The sequence below is a fragment of the Zootoca vivipara genome, chromosome 9 (assembly GCF_965207765.1).
Source record: "Zootoca vivipara chromosome 9, rZooViv2.hap1.1, whole genome shotgun sequence".
NCBI classification, from domain to species: domain Eukaryota; kingdom Metazoa; phylum Chordata; class Lepidosauria; order Squamata; family Lacertidae; genus Zootoca; species Zootoca vivipara.
This window is the reverse complement of record NC_142592.1, coordinates 55005131-55027051: the sequence shown is the minus strand read 5'-3', so window position 1 is coordinate 55027051 and position 21921 is coordinate 55005131. Positions and strand designations below refer to the sequence as shown.

The 21921-nt window shown below is 42.8% G+C and overlaps 1 protein-coding gene across 3 annotated transcripts in view; it reads right to left on the bottom strand.

The window, feature by feature from the left end:
• Nucleotides 1-8793: 8793 nt before the first annotated feature.
• Nucleotides 8794-21921, bottom strand: part of WNT5B (Wnt family member 5B) — a 107629-nt gene continuing 94501 nt past the window's right edge. For all 3 annotated transcript variants that reach the window (XM_035127460.3, XM_088676807.1, XM_088676806.1), the window contains exons 4-5: nucleotides 17466-17758; nucleotides 8794-10350 (exon numbers count right to left, since the gene is read on the bottom strand). In XM_035127460.3, the coding sequence (XP_034983351.1) occupies nucleotides 9892-10350; nucleotides 17466-17758 (752 nt within the window). In that variant the 3' untranslated portion in view covers nucleotides 8794-9891. The remainder of the gene's footprint in view (nucleotides 10351-17465; nucleotides 17759-21921) is intronic.

Here is a 21921-nt window from a genome sequence, read left to right as displayed (position 1 = left end):
GGTGTTTATGTATGTACCATCTTTTGTAATTTGTAAAAATCAATAAAAATTATGTTAAAAAAAAAAATAATAAAAAAAGAATCATTCCACATTAGGATACACTTGTGAAGTGTAGTAGATGCCAGGATTGTAACAGGGCTTTCCCACCTCATTCCTGCAGCTCCTGAAAAGCCACTTGGTAATTCCTCTGGCATAGTGTGGGGTGTGTGCGTGTTGGGGGTGCAGGTGAATCCCAAAATGAGACACGCACTCTTTATGCAAGTGGAAGTGCCTTCCTTTCACACAAGGGGCTGCCTTGTGTGTTCATTGTGCTCAGGTCAGTATTTCTTAGCACTGTCTCCTACCTCACAAGGTTATTGCAAAGATAAAATAGTGCAGGAAGAGAGGTCATTGTATTAAAAGTAAGAGAAAACAGTAAAAAAAAGGTAGGGAAATGAGAAATTTTAAAAAATGACTTTGATAAAAATAGTCACTACAGTATTAAACATTTTGTATTAAGAAATATTCATTTGAATTGCTGAGAGAAAATTATACTGCAGTTTTATTTTTTGGGGGGGGAGTAAGTAATAACAGATTTTTTTTAAAGCATTTTGAGTAACTCTTCTGCCAGACACGAAAAGTGACAAGACTACTCTAGCGTAACTCCGCTTGAGTCCAGTTTGTCTTTAAAGACTTTTATTGTGCAAAGTATTTACAGTTTACAGTGCAGAGACAGCTTAAAACATGACCTCTCAGTCCGAACCAGAATTTGGCAATGGCGTACGTTTGTTCCAGCAAAGTAATCGGGGCACCCCAAAACGCCTCCCCCTTGACCTGCATCGCGGTGCTCTCCTTAACTTTTGCCCTCTCAGCCTCCTCCCAGTCAAGACGGTGGAAGGGCTCTCCAGCATCCTTGAGCCCTTGCCTACATCCCTGAGCTTTCCCATTGTTCCGCAGCTGGCTTCTCTCTCCCTCCGAGTCTCTCCCCTCCCCCTTGGCTGCTTCAGAGCCACTGCTGCTCCCTGTGCTTGGTGAGGTGGAGGTTAGGATGATGGGGGCTGGCTCCCTGTAGGGAGTCACCCTTACACCCGCCTATTAAAAGAAACAGATAAAACTTGATTTCATCAGATTTTCCCCACTCTGCTGGTTTCCTTTTCCCTGTTGTGTTTGTCTGACTACTGATGTTTACTGGTAAAGTACATGCACTCTATATACTGTAATGCACACAGATTTACACAGAGGAGTCTTGAAATCTCAATTCCAATATTTAATTAATAAACGCTAAGGGGTATGTGAGCTATTTTGTGTAACTTGAAAGTCGACTAAAAGTCTGTGAGCACAGAACAAGGGCAAGCAAAGGCTGAAGTGAATGTGTCTGGAGATAGAAGAAGGTGAGAAAAGGCATGGAATAAGGAGCACCCATGGGACCTTTCTTTGCTAACCTTTAAAATGCTTTTTCATTGTGCTCTGAGAGAAAGAGAAAAATATACAGTTAGCTGACTGAATTTATGGCTGATCCAAAAGCTGAAAGAATTGCATTGCCACCCTGCATGAGAAAAATGTATAGGAGCTATAAAAAAGCTAGTAAAACCGGGTAAAGACAATTGGTTTATTATTATTATTATTATTATTATTATTATTATTATTATTATTATTATTATATTGTTGTTGTTATTGTTGTTGTTACATTTATATCCCACTATTTCCCCCCAATGAGCTCAAGGGGGCATACATTGCTCTCCCCCCTCCTCATTTAATCCACACAACAACCCTGTGAGGAAGGTTAGGCTGAGAGGCACTAACTGGCCCAAGGTCACCCAGTGAGCTTCGTGGCTGAGTGAGGATTTGAACCCTGGTCTCCCAGGTCCTGGTTTGACACTTTAACCTTGCACTGGCTTTAAGGAGAGTTGAAGGTATCTTAAACAATGGTTAATGTATGGAAAGCCTCTACCAAGCAGTAATTGTGCTTTCAGACAGGCAGTCGCAATACCAAATGAGACCAGTTTGCACTGATTGCCACATCCAAATTTCAGCAACCTTGCTGCTCTTCATCCACACACTACATATGGGGGATTATTTCACAAAATTTTAAAATATCTATATTTAGTATAGATATATCTTGCATAAGACCTCTTGTTTCAGTATTTCAAAGCTGCTGTGGTTTTTTTGGGTGACGGAATGTGTCCTTGTGCTGTTAAATGTTATGGGAGCCTATTGCACATTTTAAATACAGTATTTTCACATGCCTCTACCAAATTACTGGAAGAATATAGCTATATCACTCCTGCCCAAAACCTCAGTATATTAAGGGGGGGCGCGCGCGAAGTGATAGAAATTGATATCCCTCCCCAACCCCTCCCAAAAGCATAAAACTCCATTTTGCCTATTGTAAAACTTAATAATGAAAGACTGGTAATTCTGCTTCTGTGCACTTTCACTAGTTTTGTTTGTTGGTTTTTAAAGGTGTGCACATGGGTACAAAATACATTCCCAGCCTGGAATGTAGGCAGTGAAAGATGGAGAAGAAATAGCTATGGGGTGGGGTGGGGAAACCAACCCCATCAAGTTCAGTCCACTAATGTGGATGGTGAACAGCAGAATACCAACAAATACACATGACTGAAAAAAGGAAATGCATTTAAGCTAACATGCAAATTATGCACACAAAACAATCAGATCTGAATGACCTGTTTGCAATATGAAGACCTCATCTGGAAGTATCCTAAATCTCCCTACATTGAATGGTACTTCCTTCTGAGACAACATGCTTAGAATTCTACAGCCATTGTCTTCGTTCCTGCCAAGCCATGCAAACCACAAATATTTAGTAAACATGATTCATCATACCTCATATAGTAACATAAAATTGGATTTAAATACTGTGCTCCTTAAAGCAAAAATGGTTTATTGGTCTTTCAGAAATGAATGTCCTGTTTTTATAGAAAAACAACGGTGGGGGGGCAGTCTCGCCTTTGTGGCCTGATTGTGAGGTTCCAATGGCAAACTGGGACTTTGAGAGGCAGCTGATACATCTGACCTCCAGCAAAGGGACTCTCTTAGGTACTTATTCAGAAATTGAAGACTTGCCTTCGTGTGTGTGTGTGTGTGTGTGTGTGTGAGAGAGAGAGAGAGAGAGAGAGAGGATTTAAGTCTTGAATTTATATTGTAATGTATTGGATTAAATAATGTAATAGGCCACAGCTCAGCAGTGAAGCATCTGCTTTGCATACAGAATCAAAGTAGGTCTGGAAAAGACCGCACTCTGAAACTCTGGAGAGCTGCTGCCAGTCGCTGTAGACACTACTGAGCTATGTATGCAAATGGTCTGACTCAGGATAGGACAGCTCCCTATGTTAAAATGGATCACCCCAAAAGCATTTCTGGTCTGTTCCGACAGTTCCAAAGCAGATGACTCTTGGTAAGCCTACAAGCAAGAAATTAATGCACTAACCATCTCCCATGATCCCCAGCAGCTAGCATTGAGAGGCATACTGCATCAGATACTGGAGGTATTGCAGCATCATGCCTAGTAGCTATTGGTTGCCCTTTCCTCCATTAATTTGTCTAATCCTCTTTTAAAGTCATCCAAATTAGTGGCATAGCTGTCAAACCTCCCCTTTTTGCGGGAAACTCCCTTATTCCAAGCCACAGCTGTCAGCCTTCCCTTTTTTTGCTGGAAATTCCCTTATTCCAACGCCGTTTCCAGCTACTATCCTGGATTGTTAGATACCGTAGACCAGGCACCCCCAAACTGTGGCCCTCCAGATGTTTTGGCCTACAACTCCCATGATCCCTAGCTAACAGGACCCAGTGGTCACGGGTGATGGGAATTGTAGTCCAAAACATCTGGAGGGCCAAAGTTTGGGGATGCCTGCCATAGACTGTCCCCGGGACAGGTGAGGCTGCTGCTGATCCCTTATTTTCAAATCCGAAAGTTGACAGCTATGATTAGTGGCTATCACTACATCTTGCAGTAGTGAATTCTATAGTCGAACCATACACTATGTTTAAGAGTAGCTCCTTTTTCCTGCTCTATGTATCTCTCAACATACAGTTTCACTGATGACACAGTGTGTGGGGAATCAAATAACAACAAAATAAATCTATGATCACACATTTTTATAGCATTATCTTAAATGTATAGGATATGCGCTAAGTTTGAACAAATCCTGTGTACACAGTTTACAGCACATTCAATGTGCATTCTTTTCCTCAAAGAATTATGGGCACTGTAGTTTACCCCTCAGAGCTACAATTCCCTGCAACCATTAGCAAACTACAATGCCCATAATTTTTTGAAGGACAGAATGTGCTTTGAATGTGCTTTAAAGGTATAAGGTGTATACATAAATTATAGTGTTAGTATTATTGTATTACAATAAAGCTGGAGCTTCTAAACCAGCAGTTTGGCAAACCAATCTTCCACATGCTCAAGATCTTTCAGCACAAGCAGAAAAAGGCCAAACAAACAAACAAACAAAAAGTGAATAAAAATGAGCCAGAATTGACTGGGTTGCTCAAGCAAGGCAAGCAGTCACTGGGATAGCAACGCAGCTGAGTGTCACAAAAGAATGTACCACATCATTTGGAACAGTCCAAGGGTTTGGGAGAGCAAACTTCACAGGTAGTGCAATCCAGAGCAGATGTTTGTGATACCAAATTGATTTGCAGTGGGAACTAATAGAGACCCCCTGTGTGATCTAGAACCTTGCATAATATGGGTTCTAAACATCATGGAAGCCTCAACAAGTGTAGGAGACTTCCCCACTGCAGACCTTCACTCTCAAACCCATGGTGGGTTCCACATGGAATTACTTGCCAGAGGGCTCCAGCCGTGGCAGCATGCCCCTAGCAATCCCAAATAAGTCTGCATATAATGTTGTGACATTTCACAACAGTGGAATATACAGTTTAGAAATGCCTTGCCCCCAATTCAGTATATAGAATGTGAGGTACAAATAAGCAAAGATGGTCAAGCCATTGTTGTATAAGCAGCAGAGATTGGTTTGGTGCAAAAACTCAAAACTTCTTATTTAGTCATGTGCAGTTCTGCCTTACTGGGTATACTCCAGAGCACTATTTAAAATCTACAACTATCTATCCAACCATTTGATAAATTACCTGTTCCTCTTAGCTATATGGCCTCCTCTGGTTTCAAGCACCTTTCCCCCTTCTTTGCAGTGCAGTAACAAATACCAGTCCCACCTCTCTTTTAAACCCTTCAAAACCTTTTCATTTACAAAGTCTTTTTTGATCAGTGATTCACCCACCTTGTGCTACCTGTTAAAACTTTCATCAACACCCACCTCTCTTTTAAACCCTTCAAAACCTTTTCATTTACAAAGTCTCTTCTGATCAATCAGTGATCCACCCATCTTGTACTACCTGTTAAAACTTTCTCAACACCCACCCCCATCATTGTTAGTCCTTCATCAAAGCCTTCCCCCTCACATTTCACCTTTGTCCCACCCATGTGTACTTTTCAAGTGTAGGACCTGTGGATACAGATTGTGTCAACACCATGTTCTTTACAGTGCCTGGTGGTCTTTTCTATCTTACTGCAATTTAGATAACATGTAAAGTGTAATACAGTGTCTAGACTTTTAGGCTGGATACGGAAAATCTCTGTTCTGATCTTGCCTGCTATCAAGCTTACAGACTGTTGTTGGGCAAGTCACTGTGTTTCAGCCTAGTTATTGTTGAGGAAAATGCCAGTCCTTTTTGGAGGAAAGATGGGTATCCATTAACATTTTAAAGAATAATACAAATTTTAGCAGAATACTGGAAACTCCTTTCATTCTCTCTGAGCATTTCTCATGCTTTCCATTAAGAAATACAAAAAACTGGGTTTATCAGGAAACACCTTGCTGTTTTCTTAGTGGTTGAAATGGGAATATGCAATCTTCTCTCAAGGATAACAATTCTCCAGGTCATTCTCCTATCCTGTACTCCAACATTTCCAGGGATTTTCTTTATATCCCAGAATGAGGGACGAGGGCTAAATCGCCCAGCATATCTAAATATCACTTTGTACCAAAAATCTAGAAAGAGGTTAGACCTCAGTTAGAACAAATATCATACAGTGGCCTAGTTCACATGTAACACTGACAGATGACATGACTGGGTTCAGATGTAATGCTAAGCCAAGCATGTTTAGCTTCAGGTAGAGCAGCAGGCAGGAGTAAGAGAGTAGAAAAGCAGCAGAATTTTCACAGAAAGTACCTGCACACCTGTATATTCATTCTTAGCCATGGTTTGGCTTAGTGTTGTGTGTGAAACAAGCCAGTGTGCAGTCATTGCATAATAAAAGGTTAGAGATATGAAGGAAGGAAACACCTTTCAGGCAGCCAAAACACTGTTTTTCTGTTTTAGAAAAAAAGGATACTGTATTCCAAGCATCTGTAGCACATAGATTTCATGGGATTTGGGGATCGTTCCAATTACTGGTTTGTTATTAAGGGAGCTAGATCAGGCCATTATCCTCTCAGTTTTTCCATGGGTGGAAAACAGCTTTCATCACTTTGAATTATTGTACCTTTGGCTTTGGATTTTATATAAAAAGAACATAAATCTGGGTCATTTGGTGTATTCCAAGAAATTGCTCTCTGGGATGCCAAGAAATGTATGGATTAATGATTTGCTTAAAACCCTAAAATATTTTTTTAAAACAGTATTTTTAAAGCAAGTTAATTTGCAAGCAGAATGCTCTTCCTCTTATATATTATGGACCCTTCAAATCTGTTGCCTATGAAATATATGCATTGCTGACAACTTTAGTAGCAGAAATGGTAAAAAAAAAATGACTAAAAATGTTTGGAGAAAAACAGCTTGTAAAAATCCTGAGTTGTATTTTACAGGGCTCTAGTTTACAGGGCACTTGCTTATTTCTATTGGCAATTTGTTTTTTAAAAAAATATATAAGTTGTTGGTTTTAAAAAGCAAGTATTGCAAATAATATTGTCAGTAATTGTTTCCAGTTTTTGGCTGGGTCTTCTGACTATTGCTCAAGTACAAATGATCCCTGTAGGTACTGAAAAAACAAACCTTTTTCATCCATCGCTCACTAGCAAGGAAGTTAAGAAAACAACAATTGCTCATGACCCTGTATTCCACGGGGTGGCTATCAGAGTAGGATGACTACATAATTAGTAGTTAATTGGGGGGGAAAGAACTTTAGTTGAGCCTAAAGTCAGGCTCAGGAACATTTCATGCCTGGCAAACATTCCAAAATAGAACATAGAAACCAGGCCTTCATCGAGCCCAGTTCTGTCTACTCTAGCTAGCAGCAACTTCCAATGGTCAAAGGAAAATAATAATAACAAAAAAATCACCTGCAACCTGACCTCCTCTAAGTGGAGATACCAAAGACTGAACCTGGGTCCTTCTGCATGCAGAGCAGGTAAGAGTGATCCCTTCCCAAGGGAACATAAGGAAATTGTATGGATCCAACATATATGTTATTGCCTGTGGCAAATGCAAATATGTATTTCACTGCATGCAAAATTTCTCTTTGCCCCTGTCCGCCTCAAGCTACCTGCTATGTGTAAACATGGCAAAACAGAAACGCATGTGTGTTTGTCATACTGACAAACTACATGCGGGATTCATGGCCTTTAGAAAACAGAACTTTCCTGCAGCTGTGTCAAGCTTACTACAGTACTCACAAAGCCCAGCAGTGACTCATGGGGTGGAAGCAATAGCATCCTCATGGCAGCCATGTAATGCTCCTTTGGAAAAGGATGGGGCAGGATGAGGTGGTGGTGACAGGGTTGGGGTTGGCACCCTCATGCCTGCAGGTCTGCCACTGCCTTGGAGCTCTCCTCAACCTAGCCCCTCACCCTGCTCTATGGCCGTATTGACAAACATATCATCGCTGAAACCAAGAGGATACCACCCAAGCTGCCTGCAAGCACCACATGTGGAGTGCATTTGTGATAACTTCAATCTATACATGTGGGCTTTTAAGGTCTGTACTCCTCTATACCAACAACAACAACCCTTGCATATGGAAAACTAGATTTCATGGAGAAAGGTTCTCACCTAGTTCTGCTGGTTTACTAATTGCAGCAGATTATGTTTTTGTGTTTGAAGGATGGGGTGTTATCATTCTCTTTACATGCAAAATGCATGTAATGCAAAAATACAGCTGCTCACCTCCCCGATTAGGTTTTTCTAAGGCACGCATCCCCAAACTGTGGCCCTCCAGATGTTTTGGCCTACAACCCCCATGATCCCTAGCTAACAGGAACAGGGAAGATGGGAACTGTAGTCCAAAACAACTGGAGGGCCAAAGTTTGGGGATCCCTGTTCTAAGGCATCCTCCCTACACACTTCTGCCTTAACAAAACTTGGCTCTGGCCCATTTTCATCCACTCTAGCCAATCTGTGGATATGAGAAAAGAATGGAGTAATATTCCAGAATTTCCCCTGAACTTCCTAATGCTGTATTTCAGAACCAATGACAATAGTTTTAAGGAAATATTTGATTCTTCTTTTGGCACATGCTACATTGTTGCCAGTCAATAGTAACAATATAACTTACAGAATGCAATATGACCCTCGCCATTGGGATGGTGAAAACCAGCTCTCAGCACACAAGGAAGTGTACAAATCAAATGGTCTTCCAGCAACAGACATAATTCTTTTGAGATGTCACCTCTTGGTGACTTGACCTATCAAAAAAATAACACAAGAATTGGGTCTGACTGCAATAAAGGTTTTAAGCCAGGAAGGAGTCCAACTTGGCAGAAAGTCCCCGTGCTGTGAAATGCATTAGCAGCAACACAAAACAAATGTGCTCACAAAAACAAGGGGAGAGGGCAAGAACAAGGGATATTTAATGTTAAAAGAGAAACTGTACATCTAGGTCAGAGGCACGGGGATGAAAAAGCCCTTGTGACACCCATGACCATCTGAGTCCGCGTAGAGACTGAGGTGCTGTGTTTGTCAAATCCTGTGTGTTGAATCATGTCTGTTTTTCTCTCAAGTCCAGAGACATGCCGAATAAGTCCCTTTCCCAAAACAATCCAAGTAGTCCCAAGAGATCAGTCACCGGCTGTCATGTATCCTGAGGTTAGATCAATACACCACACAGTTATTTTTCCACAGAAGAGAAAATCCACCAACCAGCAAAACCACTTCTGACAGTTTTGCATTTCCAAAGCTTCAGCAGATCCCCCTCCACGTCCGCTGCCGCCTTTCTTTATTCCACAAAATGCAGGAGAATCAGATTCCGGGGGTTTCTGTCAGGATATACAGGGGTAAAGCAGCACTTCTAGGTCAAAGGTAATGTTTTCCTTCCCCCGCTTGATGCAGGGGGACCATCTGCCATTGTGCAACAGTCTCTCTTCAATCCACACGTCAACCACAGCAGGCACGGACACTGCTTTTGAATCATTCTTCCAATATCTAAAACAGGTAATTCGCCTTGTAGTTTAATCCCACAGAGTGTTTTGACAAGAAGCAGAAAAAAGTCCTTTTGGAAAGCGACCTGAGCGTGGAGGGCACTCCTTTGGCTGTGTCAAAAAAGGCACAGAACACACCCATTATGAAATCCAGTCACAAGATAGCAAAGGGAACATATCCCATCCTCCTGCTTTTGTGATAAAGGAGCTGTAGGTAGATCCTTTTTGAGGCCCCTCAAGAATCCCTTTTATCCCGGATGCATTGCGTCAAGATTGGGAGGGAACCAGTGAACAAATACCTCCCCCCCCCCGCTTTGCTCCCCTATTAAATAACAAAGGAGCAGCCCAACCATCTAGCTGTTCTAATGGAAACATTTTAGATTTTAAAAAGTCTCTTAAATAAATGTCTTTAATTATTATCATTATCACCATCTATTTATTTGTACAAATATATAAAATAGATTTATATAGATTTATATAATATAGATTTGTAGCTCTTGTGGGCCCTTCATTTACAGACGTACTGATCGACAATCTCTGTGCACTTTTTACACTTGACGTAACAGCACCAGTGAAACTTGCAGTGGCAACGCTCGACCTGCACACTCTTGAACTGGTCGTAGCCTCGGCCACAGCACATCAGCTCACAGCCGTCCATACCCTCCGAGGTCTTATTACAGAGCCGGCCCTTGGTGCCCAGGGAGCCCGTGGTTTCGTTGCGTAGGCAGTAATCGGGGCTGGGGTCGACGTACACCAAGTCCTCTGGAGTAGGCGAATTGAAGCGGTTGTTCACTAGCTCCAGCTTGCCCTTGCGGCTGATCCTCATGGCGGCAGCGCTGTCGTACTTCTCCTTCAGGAGGTCTCCCACTTTGCGGAAGTCAGCCAGCTGCAGCCAACAGGTTTTGAGGCTGCAGGAACCTGAGACTCCATGGCACTTACAGGAGACATCAGCCAACTTGTACACTGCCTATGGAGGGGAGAAGGTAAGGTGGGGTCAGACAAAGTGTTCAAGCAGCACTAAAATCTGGCACAACATAAGCAGTAACTGGTGCAACCTTATGCACAGAAGCAAGCCTCACTGGGCTTACATCATCATCATCATCATCATCATCATCATTATTTTCTTATACCTCACCCATTCTCATAGCAGTCCAGTAAGGTAGGTTGATATAATGAACATCTCAGCCATGTGGGCTGTATCTTCCTAAACCTAATCTAACACTTTAAAGCATGGTGGCTCCATGTCCATTTTCTGTTACCTGGAATATTGTATATTGTCTTATCAGAGCAACTTACGAGCGATGCTCAGACCCCAAGATCACCTATGGAAACTGTAGTCATAGATCCACCTGTAAGATCAATTGGGTTGGCAGGTACCTGAGACAGGGCCTTTTCATTGCTTTCCCTCCCAAGGACTGTTGTGTGCACACAGCTCCACCACTACAGACCTTCAAACAGGCTCTGAAGGTCCATTTATTTCAAGTTACTTTCTCTTAAAGGTTTTTTGGTGCACCCACCCAACCGAAACCCAAATTGCTTTAAAGTATTTTAGCTAATTTTAATGGCATGGTGCTGGTCTTGCTACTAGATTATGCTGCCGTGTAAAAAGGTTATTCTATGGTAATGGTGAGATTGTATTATATGATTATGTGCATTATATTTTTATACTCCATTTAAGCAGCCTTGTAAGGGCTTTAAACTGCCCATATGTTGTTGTTTTCTCGGATGGATGTTTGTCAGATAATGGATGCAACTCCCACTAGGGAGTAAAACAGCAGGGAAGAAACAATGGGATGGTGTGTGGGTGAGGCAACACACTTTTATAGGAAGTTGGCACGGCCCAAGTTGCATCATGCGACCTTTACGTCTAGTTTAGCCAGGGTGGTGTTGGGAAAGAAAGAATATACACCACAAACCAACAAGCGCATGGATGCATAAACTATTTGCATCTTGTTCGCCACCTGGTGGTCAGTCACTTGCCTACTCCCATTTTTCCATTACTGTATTCCTTTTTTCTAGCTTTGAAAAGTTGGTAATGAGTATACCGTAACAGTCCATGAATTTTGTAACAGTGGCTACAGAATGTCATGTGAGTTGCTGTTAATACAAGGTTGAGAATTGAGTGCAAGCACGTTGACTGAAACTTGTTTTCCAATATCTGAAAATGTCTGTCACAAGTTGGATGCCTCTGAAACTGAAGCGTGCTGTGGAAATTGTGGACTTCAAAGCCAGTGATCTAAACGAGGAGAGATTTCCCCCACTGTACATTCTTCATCCATTATAGTTGCTTGAAAAGAGCCACTAGCTTGATCACCTGTCGTGAGTTAAAAAATGCCTCCAAGTAATCAAGGATGCCTTGTTCCTTTCCCTCCCAGCTATGAATGTGCCACAAATGGTTAAATAATACAGAGGATCCATTAGTAGGCATTTTAGTATTCTGAAGGTACATGGTACAACAACCCTGCTGAAACTAAGGCCGTATACACACCATAGATTTAAAGCACATTTAAAGCGCATGCCTTTCCCCAAAGAATTATGATCAGTGTCTGGATGAGAAAACCCCTGGAAATCCTGCATACGCTTAGCGAACTTGAGGCACCACCATCATGAAAGAAAGGTCTGATATAAATACATTATATAGTTTTGTTTGCACCAGTAATTTATGTACACCTAATTGGAAGACTGATGTGTGAAGCAGCACCTTCAAGAAATACAGTACCTGAACCGCAGAATTCTTGTCTGTTTTAATACAACACTCCCCCCCCCCTTCAAACCCTACAAGGCATGTTACAAAATTCAATGTGTCTGCCTGGTGTTGGATCAGAGATGAGAGATTCATGGTGAGCTGCTGGATGCTTACTGCTTAATAAAATCTATTGCCCTCATGGTAGCCATGCATCTTTTAAAAATCTGTATTTCAACTTTGAGTCTTTATGACAGCTTTTTAAAACAAAACAAAAAAATTGATGTCAATCCAAATTGTGAGCAAATACCACGGAGCCTCTGGCAAAGTTATGATCTACTCCACTTAACTATGGTGGGATAAGTCCATCATGGAGAGAACTGTGATGATGGAAACAATCTTCAAACCAATTTCTAATTATAGCTGAGTGATGCAGATAAAGCACTTGGGGCCCAATCCAAGTGGGTTTGGAACTAGTATCTGTGCACAAAAAAGGAACATCCAAAAGGCTGCACAGCAGCAGAGCACTCTGGCTTTGCAAACCTGGAAAGCGTTCTTTCCTATATAAAGAAATATTGATAGGCCTTGGAGATGAGCCTCCTGGCTTAAAAAAGCATTAGAACAACTTTCTTTTCTTTCTAAATATTCTGCTATACTTCTGGATTTTTTATTTTATGTTGAGTTCAGTCCAGCAACTGTATCAGAGCCAGGAAATCTAATCATATTCTCCTCCTGCCTTTTTACATTCAGGGTGTCATTTGAGCAAGGTCTCACCATTGCTTTGTCATGAATCCAATTTCCAATGCTGTTGTGGTTGCAAAATTACAACATTCATTTGTTGGCCTAATTCGAGGTGCTGTTTCTCACTTTAAAAGCCTTCAACAGTCTAGAACCAGCATACAAATCTCCTCGTCCTCCCGCAAAGGACAAATTTCTTGAATGCTCAAGTCAACACTTGAGGTTCTGTTACATAACCCTTAGCTTTCTGAAGTTTGGTAGGTTTGGGCACTAGAAAGAGGGCCTTTTTGGTTCTAGCACCTCTTTTTTTGGGGGGGGGGAATGCTATCCCCAGAGAAGTTTGCCTGCCTCCATCACTATTCTGTTTTTACTGCACTGTTAAAATTCATCTTTTCCAGAGGGCCTTGGGGGATGCAGGAGTTTGGTGGCAATTATGGATTCTGTTTTTCTGTACTGCAGTGGTGTCCTTTGTTGTTTGTTATTTCAATGTCCTTTTGTTGCTCTTGCTATTAATTAAGCATTGCAAAGATAGATAGATGATAGACAGACAGACAGACAGACAGACAGACAGACAGACAGACAGACATACTACTAAGAAAAGTAATTCGATTAATTCATTAACTCAGTGCCTTTAAGCATGTGCAGAATGACGCTCGCTTACAGTGTGCAACCATAAACAGCCCCTGCACATGTGAGAGGAGGATGAGCTTCTGTAGCAAAAGCCAAGGATGCTTAAACCCCAGTAGCAAAAGCCAGGGAGGCTTAAACCTCAGTACCTTGGGTGGGGACTTTAATTTAGGGTTACCAAATGTCCCCATTTCCCAGGGACAGTCCTTGGATTTGCGAATAAGTCCCCAGACAAATTCCATCCCCGGAATGTTCCCAGATTTCATCTAATGTCCCCAGGAAACGCAGCAGTGGCAGTCTCAGCAGCCCAGAGCAGTTGGCTCTGGCTGGCTTCAGGAGCTGCTCAGAAGTCCCCATATGATGGTGGTGCAGGGGCTCTAAGATGCAGCTTCCGGGCTGCCTCGACCTTGCCTATCAGAGCTTGTGTGCAAGCAGGAGGGGGCAGGGATCTCTCAGTTAGGCAATGGGAAGCCTCCCTTCCCAGCTGAGGGATCCCCGCCCCCTCCTGCTTGCACACTGCTCTTGACCCTCCTTTTCCACCTTCCATGCCTGACCCACCGCGCACCGCTTCCCCACCACCACCACTGAAGAACCAACAACTCAGGGGCTGCCCAGGCTCATGGAGAAAGGAGATAGATGCCTTGGAGGAATGGGAAACGTCGTGGTTGAGGTCAAGGCGGCGGCCGCCCCCCTGCCACAACCATCGCTACAGCATCAATGTCCCGAACGTGTAGTATTCATTCATTCATTCATTCATTCATTCATTCATTCATTCAGAGTGTCCCCGGATTCAATGAAAAAATCTGGTAACCTTACTTTAATTAATTGTCATCAGGAAAAGAGAAGCCACGCTTCCTTTTTCCCATATAGGCAAATTAAAGTGTAATCCCACACACCGCCACCACACCCTAACCAACAATAGCATCCTTCAGTACTTAACTAAAAAATGTGTAAGACTTCAACATTTTTTATTATTATAAAAAAGGAAGATAATAATAACTATTGTGCAAATGAAAGAGATGGGGGGAATAGAAGAGGGGGGAATTGGCAGCTGAGGAAATCCACCATGCAGGATTAAAGGTTAATTTGGGCCTTGCTGCTTCAACAAATGTGAAAGCCTTGCCATATGGCTGCAAATGTTTCTGGAGGACCTCATCTGTTAAAGGCTCCCCCCCTTTTATGTTGAGGTCTAGCATATCTTTTACTATTGTTCTGTTTCAAAATGAGGTCTCTACCGGTATATACTCTGAGCATATGGAGTTTAGGGGCAGGTGAGTCCACTAGAACCAAAGTATAAAATGAAAGGCACAGCAAAGCAGCAAGTGTGAGGTTTAACTTCCACATCATGCCCAAATATGTGCATTGGGGCATGGGGCTGCAGGAAAACACACATAAGAATAGCACATGGTTCCCTTACAGTGGCAGACTCTCTAGCAGTGCCAGTAACCATGCTGTATGACCAGACTCAGATTGTGAAAACCAACTCAATGCCAATGTACACTGAATAAGACTTGGCTGGTTGAGCGTAGTCTCAAGTCCAGAGTGAGTGATATTATGGAATTTAAAGTTGCTTTCCATGTTGTTCGTGAGACAGAAACCCTAATTCTGCATTCTACTTCCATTATCTAGAGGCCAAACCAGATGTAATGGTGGCAGACTGTCTCTTTAAATGACAGCCTTCCTCAGTCATGTACAAAAAGCCCACGGGAGCCAATTTTAAGAATAAGTGGATTCTGATCTCTGTCCTAGCTAATTGGACCTAATGATAATTTTAAACAAGAGCTCCCTCCAAGAGCTGCATGGCAGTCTAATCAATCAAAACATGGATTGAGAGCCAGATGTGGCATGGAAGCTCTCTTCTAAAGACAAACAATTGCTATTTATATCAGGCAATCCTAAATTGATTACCTGGATACCAATCTAACTGTGATGAATAGCACTTCCTTCCAAGTGATGCCGGCACAACTCTGTATGCCTACATTAAAGGGGGATATTTGGCGCTAAGAAAGAAATGGTTTCCTCATGTATCTTCATTGCTGAAATGCAGGTAGCTACGAACTGGAACATTTGAAGAAAGATTTTGACTGAGCTATGTAAACAATGTGAAGAGCACAAGTTTCCAGAGGAAGCTAAGATGTCTGAACCTGAAACACAGACCAACTGGACTCGTGGAATTTGTTTAAAATCTGTCCCTCTTCGGCCTCCACCTCAAATTCCTTTCTGATTCTTCCCTTGTAAAGGAGTGGGATGTAAAGGGAATCAATGGGCTAATTCCTATGTGGTTAATTAGCCAAGCCTCCTCTCAGCCTTGCTTGGCACTGGATGGAGTGGCTGATGATTGAGGTCTACTACATGTTGAACGGGTAAACAACGTTGCAGGGCTGCCAAAGGGAGACAGATAAGGAGAGACCAAGTGGAGAAAGAGACAGATGGAAGGAAAGGGCAGGCTAAGATAACCGTCAAAGACAAACAAACAACAGGCAATAAAGCTAAAAGTTTGGGGCCCTAAAAATTCAAGAGTGCAGTGGAGCAGTGATGGGGTCAGGACTTTGTCGAAAACTGAAACAAATTCAGTCCCATTCCCACCCCCTTATGGCTCTTCCTGAGAACTGAAGTGGGAAAGAATTCGTTCTCCATCACTTGAGCTGCAGACACCAAGGAAGGGGGAAAGAAAATGCTCAGATGCTCCCTAGCGATCAAGGGTGCCCCATGCAGTAAGACCTGGTCTCCAATCCAGGAAGAATAGAGGGGGGCAAATTCACTTGTGTAGAGACAATTAAACAGAACACAGCTAGAGTCTTTTTTAAAAAAGCAGCAACATTAATAGCAAAAATGGCACAGGCAGTTAGTCACTCATCACTAGTGATGTTAATGGCCTAGGTGGAGCGACAGCCTGACAAGTCCGTATCTTCATGCGTCATTTGTGCAACCGCATTCCACACATCATTCATTATTGCAATTAATGCACTAGCCGGGGTGGGGGTGAAACAATGCTATCACCCTGAGAAGTTTGCTCTGAGAAGATTTTAAACTGAAAAGCAGATTTTATATGTTTTCTTTAAAATGTATTTTTAAAAAATTAAATATTGCACATGTTCTCAGCCAGATAACTGTACAGTACTCGTAAAATATTGTTTCCTTGCATCAGGAAAACATGAATCAGAGGATGAAATTGGACACATGAGCCCCGAAGATACACATACACAGCCTTCATTCAACAGACCTGGCCCCTCTATTCTCTGAGTTAATTCGTGTTACATTTCCAACTCATAAGAGTTTGTGCCCTGTGTTCAGGTCTCCTGATCCAACTGCAGTTATTCACATGTTGACAATTGCATTTCACAACAGAAATTCAACAGAAATTTCCCTTACCCCAGGAGAAAGAATATAGTTCAGTGGGAGAGCATCTCCTTTACATGCAAAATGTCCCAGCAACTCCAGGTACAGGTATGAGAGACCCTTGCCTGAAACCCTGGAGAGCCGCTGCCAGTCGGTGAAGACAATACTGGGCTAGATGGAGCCATGGTCTGACTCAATGTATAGCAGCTTCCTATGTTCCTAACAGGTGGCACCTTACCATCTCCATGCCAGGAAGAAAGCTTCATCTGTTGCCTGCCATGCAGCTGTTAAAGCAGAGGAGGTCTCTCTCACACAAAAAGGGGACACCCCTAGCTGTAGAATTCTTAGTGTCCAAAGAACACATTTTTTCCCATTTTTTGCACATTTTTTTAGGTCCTTTTAAAAGAGTGGGACATAAATATCTGCCACTCCTACTCTTACGAATTATTATTAATGATATGCATGCATAACAGGTAGGAATGGTTCCATGATTACCGGAAAAGACAGTGTACCGGTAATAATGAGCATTCAGGTGTCTGAACTGTGTGCTTTTCGTTTGTTTACTTACATTTATTATTAGGTTCAGATAAACTGTTGGGTCTTATAAACTGGTCTCATTGTTAAGAATGCAACACACTGGTTACAGTCTAAACTTGCCTATTCCCCAAAGAGAAAGTGCTAAAAAAGGATCTTACTCTGCGGCCGGCCTCGTTGTTCTGTAGGTTCATGAGTGTGCGGGCCTGCTCCTCGGATCCCTTGGCATAGTTCCTCTCCCTCTCCCTGGCATCCACAAATTCCTTGGCGAAACGGTAGCCGTATTCCACATTGTCCCCGCATCCGCCCCAAAGCCAGTCTCGGGGCAGGTCCTTTGGTCGGGCTGTCCGGCTGCAACCACAGGTAGAAAGCTCCCCTTCACGGCAGGCACGGCTGATGGCATTCACCACCCCGGCAGCGCTAACAGCGTAAGTGAATGCGGTCTCTCGGCTACCTGGCATAGAGAATGGGAAGGTTACAAAAATACATGAATCTCCGTTAATAGAGGCACTGAGGGTCTAGGGATTTAGACTGCAACGCAAGCTTCTGCAGTTCTGTATTGCTCACACATTTAATTGTCCAGGCCATCATCCCTCCATGGGAGTAAGTTCAGTGTGGGAATCACCTACAATGGTTCTTAGTTCTAACCCCTTCAGTGCATCTGCAATCATACACAATTACCTGGGAGTAAGTCCCACTGTATGCAGTAGGGCTTACATTTTTTATTTTATTTATATACCACCCTATACCCGTAGGTCTTCTAAGAAAACATATGTAAGTTCAGAATTTTGTACCATCTGAAGATGAGATTCTAGTCTCTGAAGGAAATTCCCCCCAAATGCTAATTAAAACAACTCAATTTGGGTTCTATTGACTATTTGCATAGCACACCACCCAAAATTAATTTCTACCTTAGCTAATATAAGGACTGTCAAGTTTATTTGGGGGCATCTCTGGACTGGTGCCTTTTTCTGTTTTGCAGGTGTATTCTGTAACATGCCATTGATAAAATAATAGTAAATTGGTGGTGGGTTTATACTGGACTGTCTACAAGTTATTCCACTTCATTAGTTGTTCTGCAATGCTTCTCCATTACCACATTATTGCCGTCTGAAGGGGCCCTCTTGTACTAAAGCACAACCACAACAAAACCCTGGAACATTTGTGGTATGAAAAGTTACAGGATTTAAGCAAGAAGCTATGCAGCAACTGGAAATGAAGCTGTATGTCTGCCACAAAACTATTGCAGTACAGTGGAACCTCGGTTTACGACTACCTCCATTTACGAATGCCGTGGAACCGGAAGCGTTTACATCCGGGTTCCGCGGCGTCGGATGCACAGAAGTGATCTGCACAACGCTTGCGTGCGCAGAAGCACTCTATCGGCGCATCGCGCATGCACAGAATCATGCCTTCGGTGAGCAAATGTCTCAGCGAGCGAACGCCTCCACGGAACGGATTGCGTTCGCAAACCAAGGTACCACTGTATTAGAAATAGGATTGTGTATAACTGCCCTGATACCATCCTGAGCATAAATAATGTTGAATGAGCAATAAAAAGGATGTTTGGAGGGCCCCTTGATTCGTTTTCCACTGTGAGAACAGTGTTGGGATTAGATGCCTTTGACCCGATTCAACAGCCTCTTCTTATGCTCTTCTACCAGTTGCTGGGAATCACAAATTGGAAGAGTGTTGCTGCACTCAAGTCCTGCTTATGGGCTTCTCACACACACCTGTCTAGCCACAGTAAGAACAGGATGCTTGACTAGATGGGCTTATGCTCTGATCTGGCAGGGCTCTTGTTATGTTCTCACTGAGTCCTCTCCCCTCTTTCCAGACAATTCCACAGACAACCTTTATATATAATGGTAAGTCCCACCCTCCATCTTACTCTAAGACCAGAAGGCTGGCCAGGCTACTTTGGGGCTAAGAACTTACAACAACAGATCCATTTGCTTACGTGCATCTGTGAAAATCACACAGAAAGTAAGCGGGAAGGGATTCGGTCCAGCTTAGTACAGGTATATATTTTGTCCCAATCCTTCCTCCAGTACGATCTTACAGTACTCTCCTCCCTCTCCCTGTGAAAGATAGGCCAAACCTTATAGCTGAAGGGGTGGGGGATTGAGCCTGGGTCTATCTCTGAATCCACCACTCTAGCCACACTGAAGCCTCCCCCACACCAACCCATATGTTTATGTCCCGCTAGTCTCTCTCCCCAGGCTTTTTTTCTGCCCCCTGGGGATTCTGAAACTAGTGGTGAAAAATGAACCAATGTTGTATCCCACAGGAGAGGGTAACAACCAGCTCCCACCTGCATGCAACACTTGCTCCTTCAATCTGGTCTCTCTCTCTCTCTCTCTCTCTCTCTCTCTCTCTCTCTCTCTCTCTCTCTCTCTCTCTCTCTCACACACACACACACACACACACACACACAGAGCCCATTGTCTATGTGATTTGTGGCAGATCTGGGTTTAAACACACATCTGACACCCAGATCTGACACCACCATGCCCATTTTCGCCCCAAACCCTATTTCCCCGTCTCCTGCCACTTCCAACAGGAAACCAGTTGGCAAATATCCCACAATAATAGTATTACTCAATATTGACACTAGCATTCAGATCCAAAGTTATGTGTTTGTGCACAGAGCTCCATATGAGCAGGAGCTCCCCTGAATGTTAGGGAAAGTTTTGTGTGTGAATCACTATCTGTGTATGGGAGCAATCTCAGCTTGTGCATAATTCTGTATGTACACTGGAGTCCAATAATGCACCATAGAATGCACCAAATTGGGATTTTGCTGTTGCTATGGACAAAGCAACCACTTTAGCTGTGTGTTGTTGTTTGAATTCAGCAAATTCAAATCTTAAAAGGAGTGAGAATGTGTCACTCCTGCCCCTCAGATATGCCTCATGATTACTCAAGGTTTTGGTATCTTTGGATGGAAATGACAGCAGGGAGACAGATGGTTTGTGATTCCTTTACTTCATCAGACATCCTCTCATCCTTGTTCCTTTGGGACCTCTTATTGACTCCATGCTATGGATACAACAAAGGACAGGCTGGGCTCCATATAAGCCAGGAAGTGTGTGGATCTGCTCAGTTATTGGCACTACACAGCCCTGGTTGAAAGAGACCTCCTGCAGTGGTTGAATCACGCTAAATTGTAAGTATTTGCGTCACATTTTTATTGTGGCTCCTACCATTCTGCTTCATTCTCAGCCGCCTCAAGAAGGCAAAGGAAAGAAATATGTCCTGCGGGATATTTGGAAGTAAAATAAACACTGAAATTGTTCAGGGATTTGAGAGAGCTCCTATCACGGCTATTAGCCACAAAGAGGCAGTGTGTTCGTAACTACCAGATTCTCAGGAATAACCAAGAGGGAAGTGCTGTTGCCTTCTTATCCTACTTTGTCAGCTCCCCAGAATGCTACTGCTGGAAAGAAGAATGCTGAACAGAAAATGTCAGGCTTTGGGTCAGATACAGCAGGGCTCTCCTTACTGTTTTAAGTTCTTTGAGCAGCTAAGCAAGGTGCAACATTCAAGTGGAGTATATGTCACAGGTGGGCAACCTGCAATCCTTGGGTTAATTGTATGTGGCCCTTGACTTAATTTCAAAACTCCACTGCAGGAGATCAGTTCAGACCTTTGGGTCTGGCCAGAATTCCCCAGTAGCCTGCCCCTGACAAATTAACTCCTAAGGCAGAGCTTTTCAAACTGTGTGTTGCGACATGTTAGTGTATCGGCTGCAGCATGTAGGTGTGTCACACAAACGCTCCTCATGCTCCTCCTGGGGCTAGAAAGGGGTTAGTCTAACCTCCGGTTTGCTAGTAAAAGAGAATTACTGTGTCGCGAAATGATGCAGATCTAAAAAGTGTGTCAACAACATGAAGAGCTTAGAAAGTTCTGACCTAAGGAATGTGGCCCTCAACAACAACAACAACTAAAAAAGGTTCCTTACTCCTGGTGTATGTAATCACGTGGAAGCTCTTAAAGAAGAATTCTCACCACATAGAATTATGCACCTTATTTCATGCACCATCTCTAGGAGGCATGCAAAAGAATGTGCTCCTCTGGAAGTATTTTCTTCACAGGTGCTTTCCCCAAGAACTCCCTTCTGAGTGAGGCATGGCAGGTGGGAATGGGCCTTTTCCCTGATGCCACTCCAGCTAAGTAATGCCCTCCTCAAGGAAGCTCACAAGGCACTGGCTCTGGTGATATTTTGGCACCAGGCAAATACATTTTCATTTTCATCAGGTCTTTTAATCAGTCCTAACTTTAAGCTGGTCTTATCCTCCATGACTTTTTTTATGCTGTATTTATACTTCTTTGTTTTCAACTGTTATTGAATTGTTAATTGTTTTACTTCTTGGCCTGAGCCACCCTGAGAACTTGTTGTAGGACGTCCTATAAGTACTGTATGTAAATACATATATACTTACACACACAGGGTTTTTTCAAGATTCTATTGTGATACAAGAATGGCTTGCAAAACCCATGTGCATGCATTTATTTACATAAGGCTTATATGGACAGTACCAGCCCTGCATACACACACACACACACACCCCACACACCCCTCTTCATTTTCCTGGAAAAAAATCCCAGTCTGCT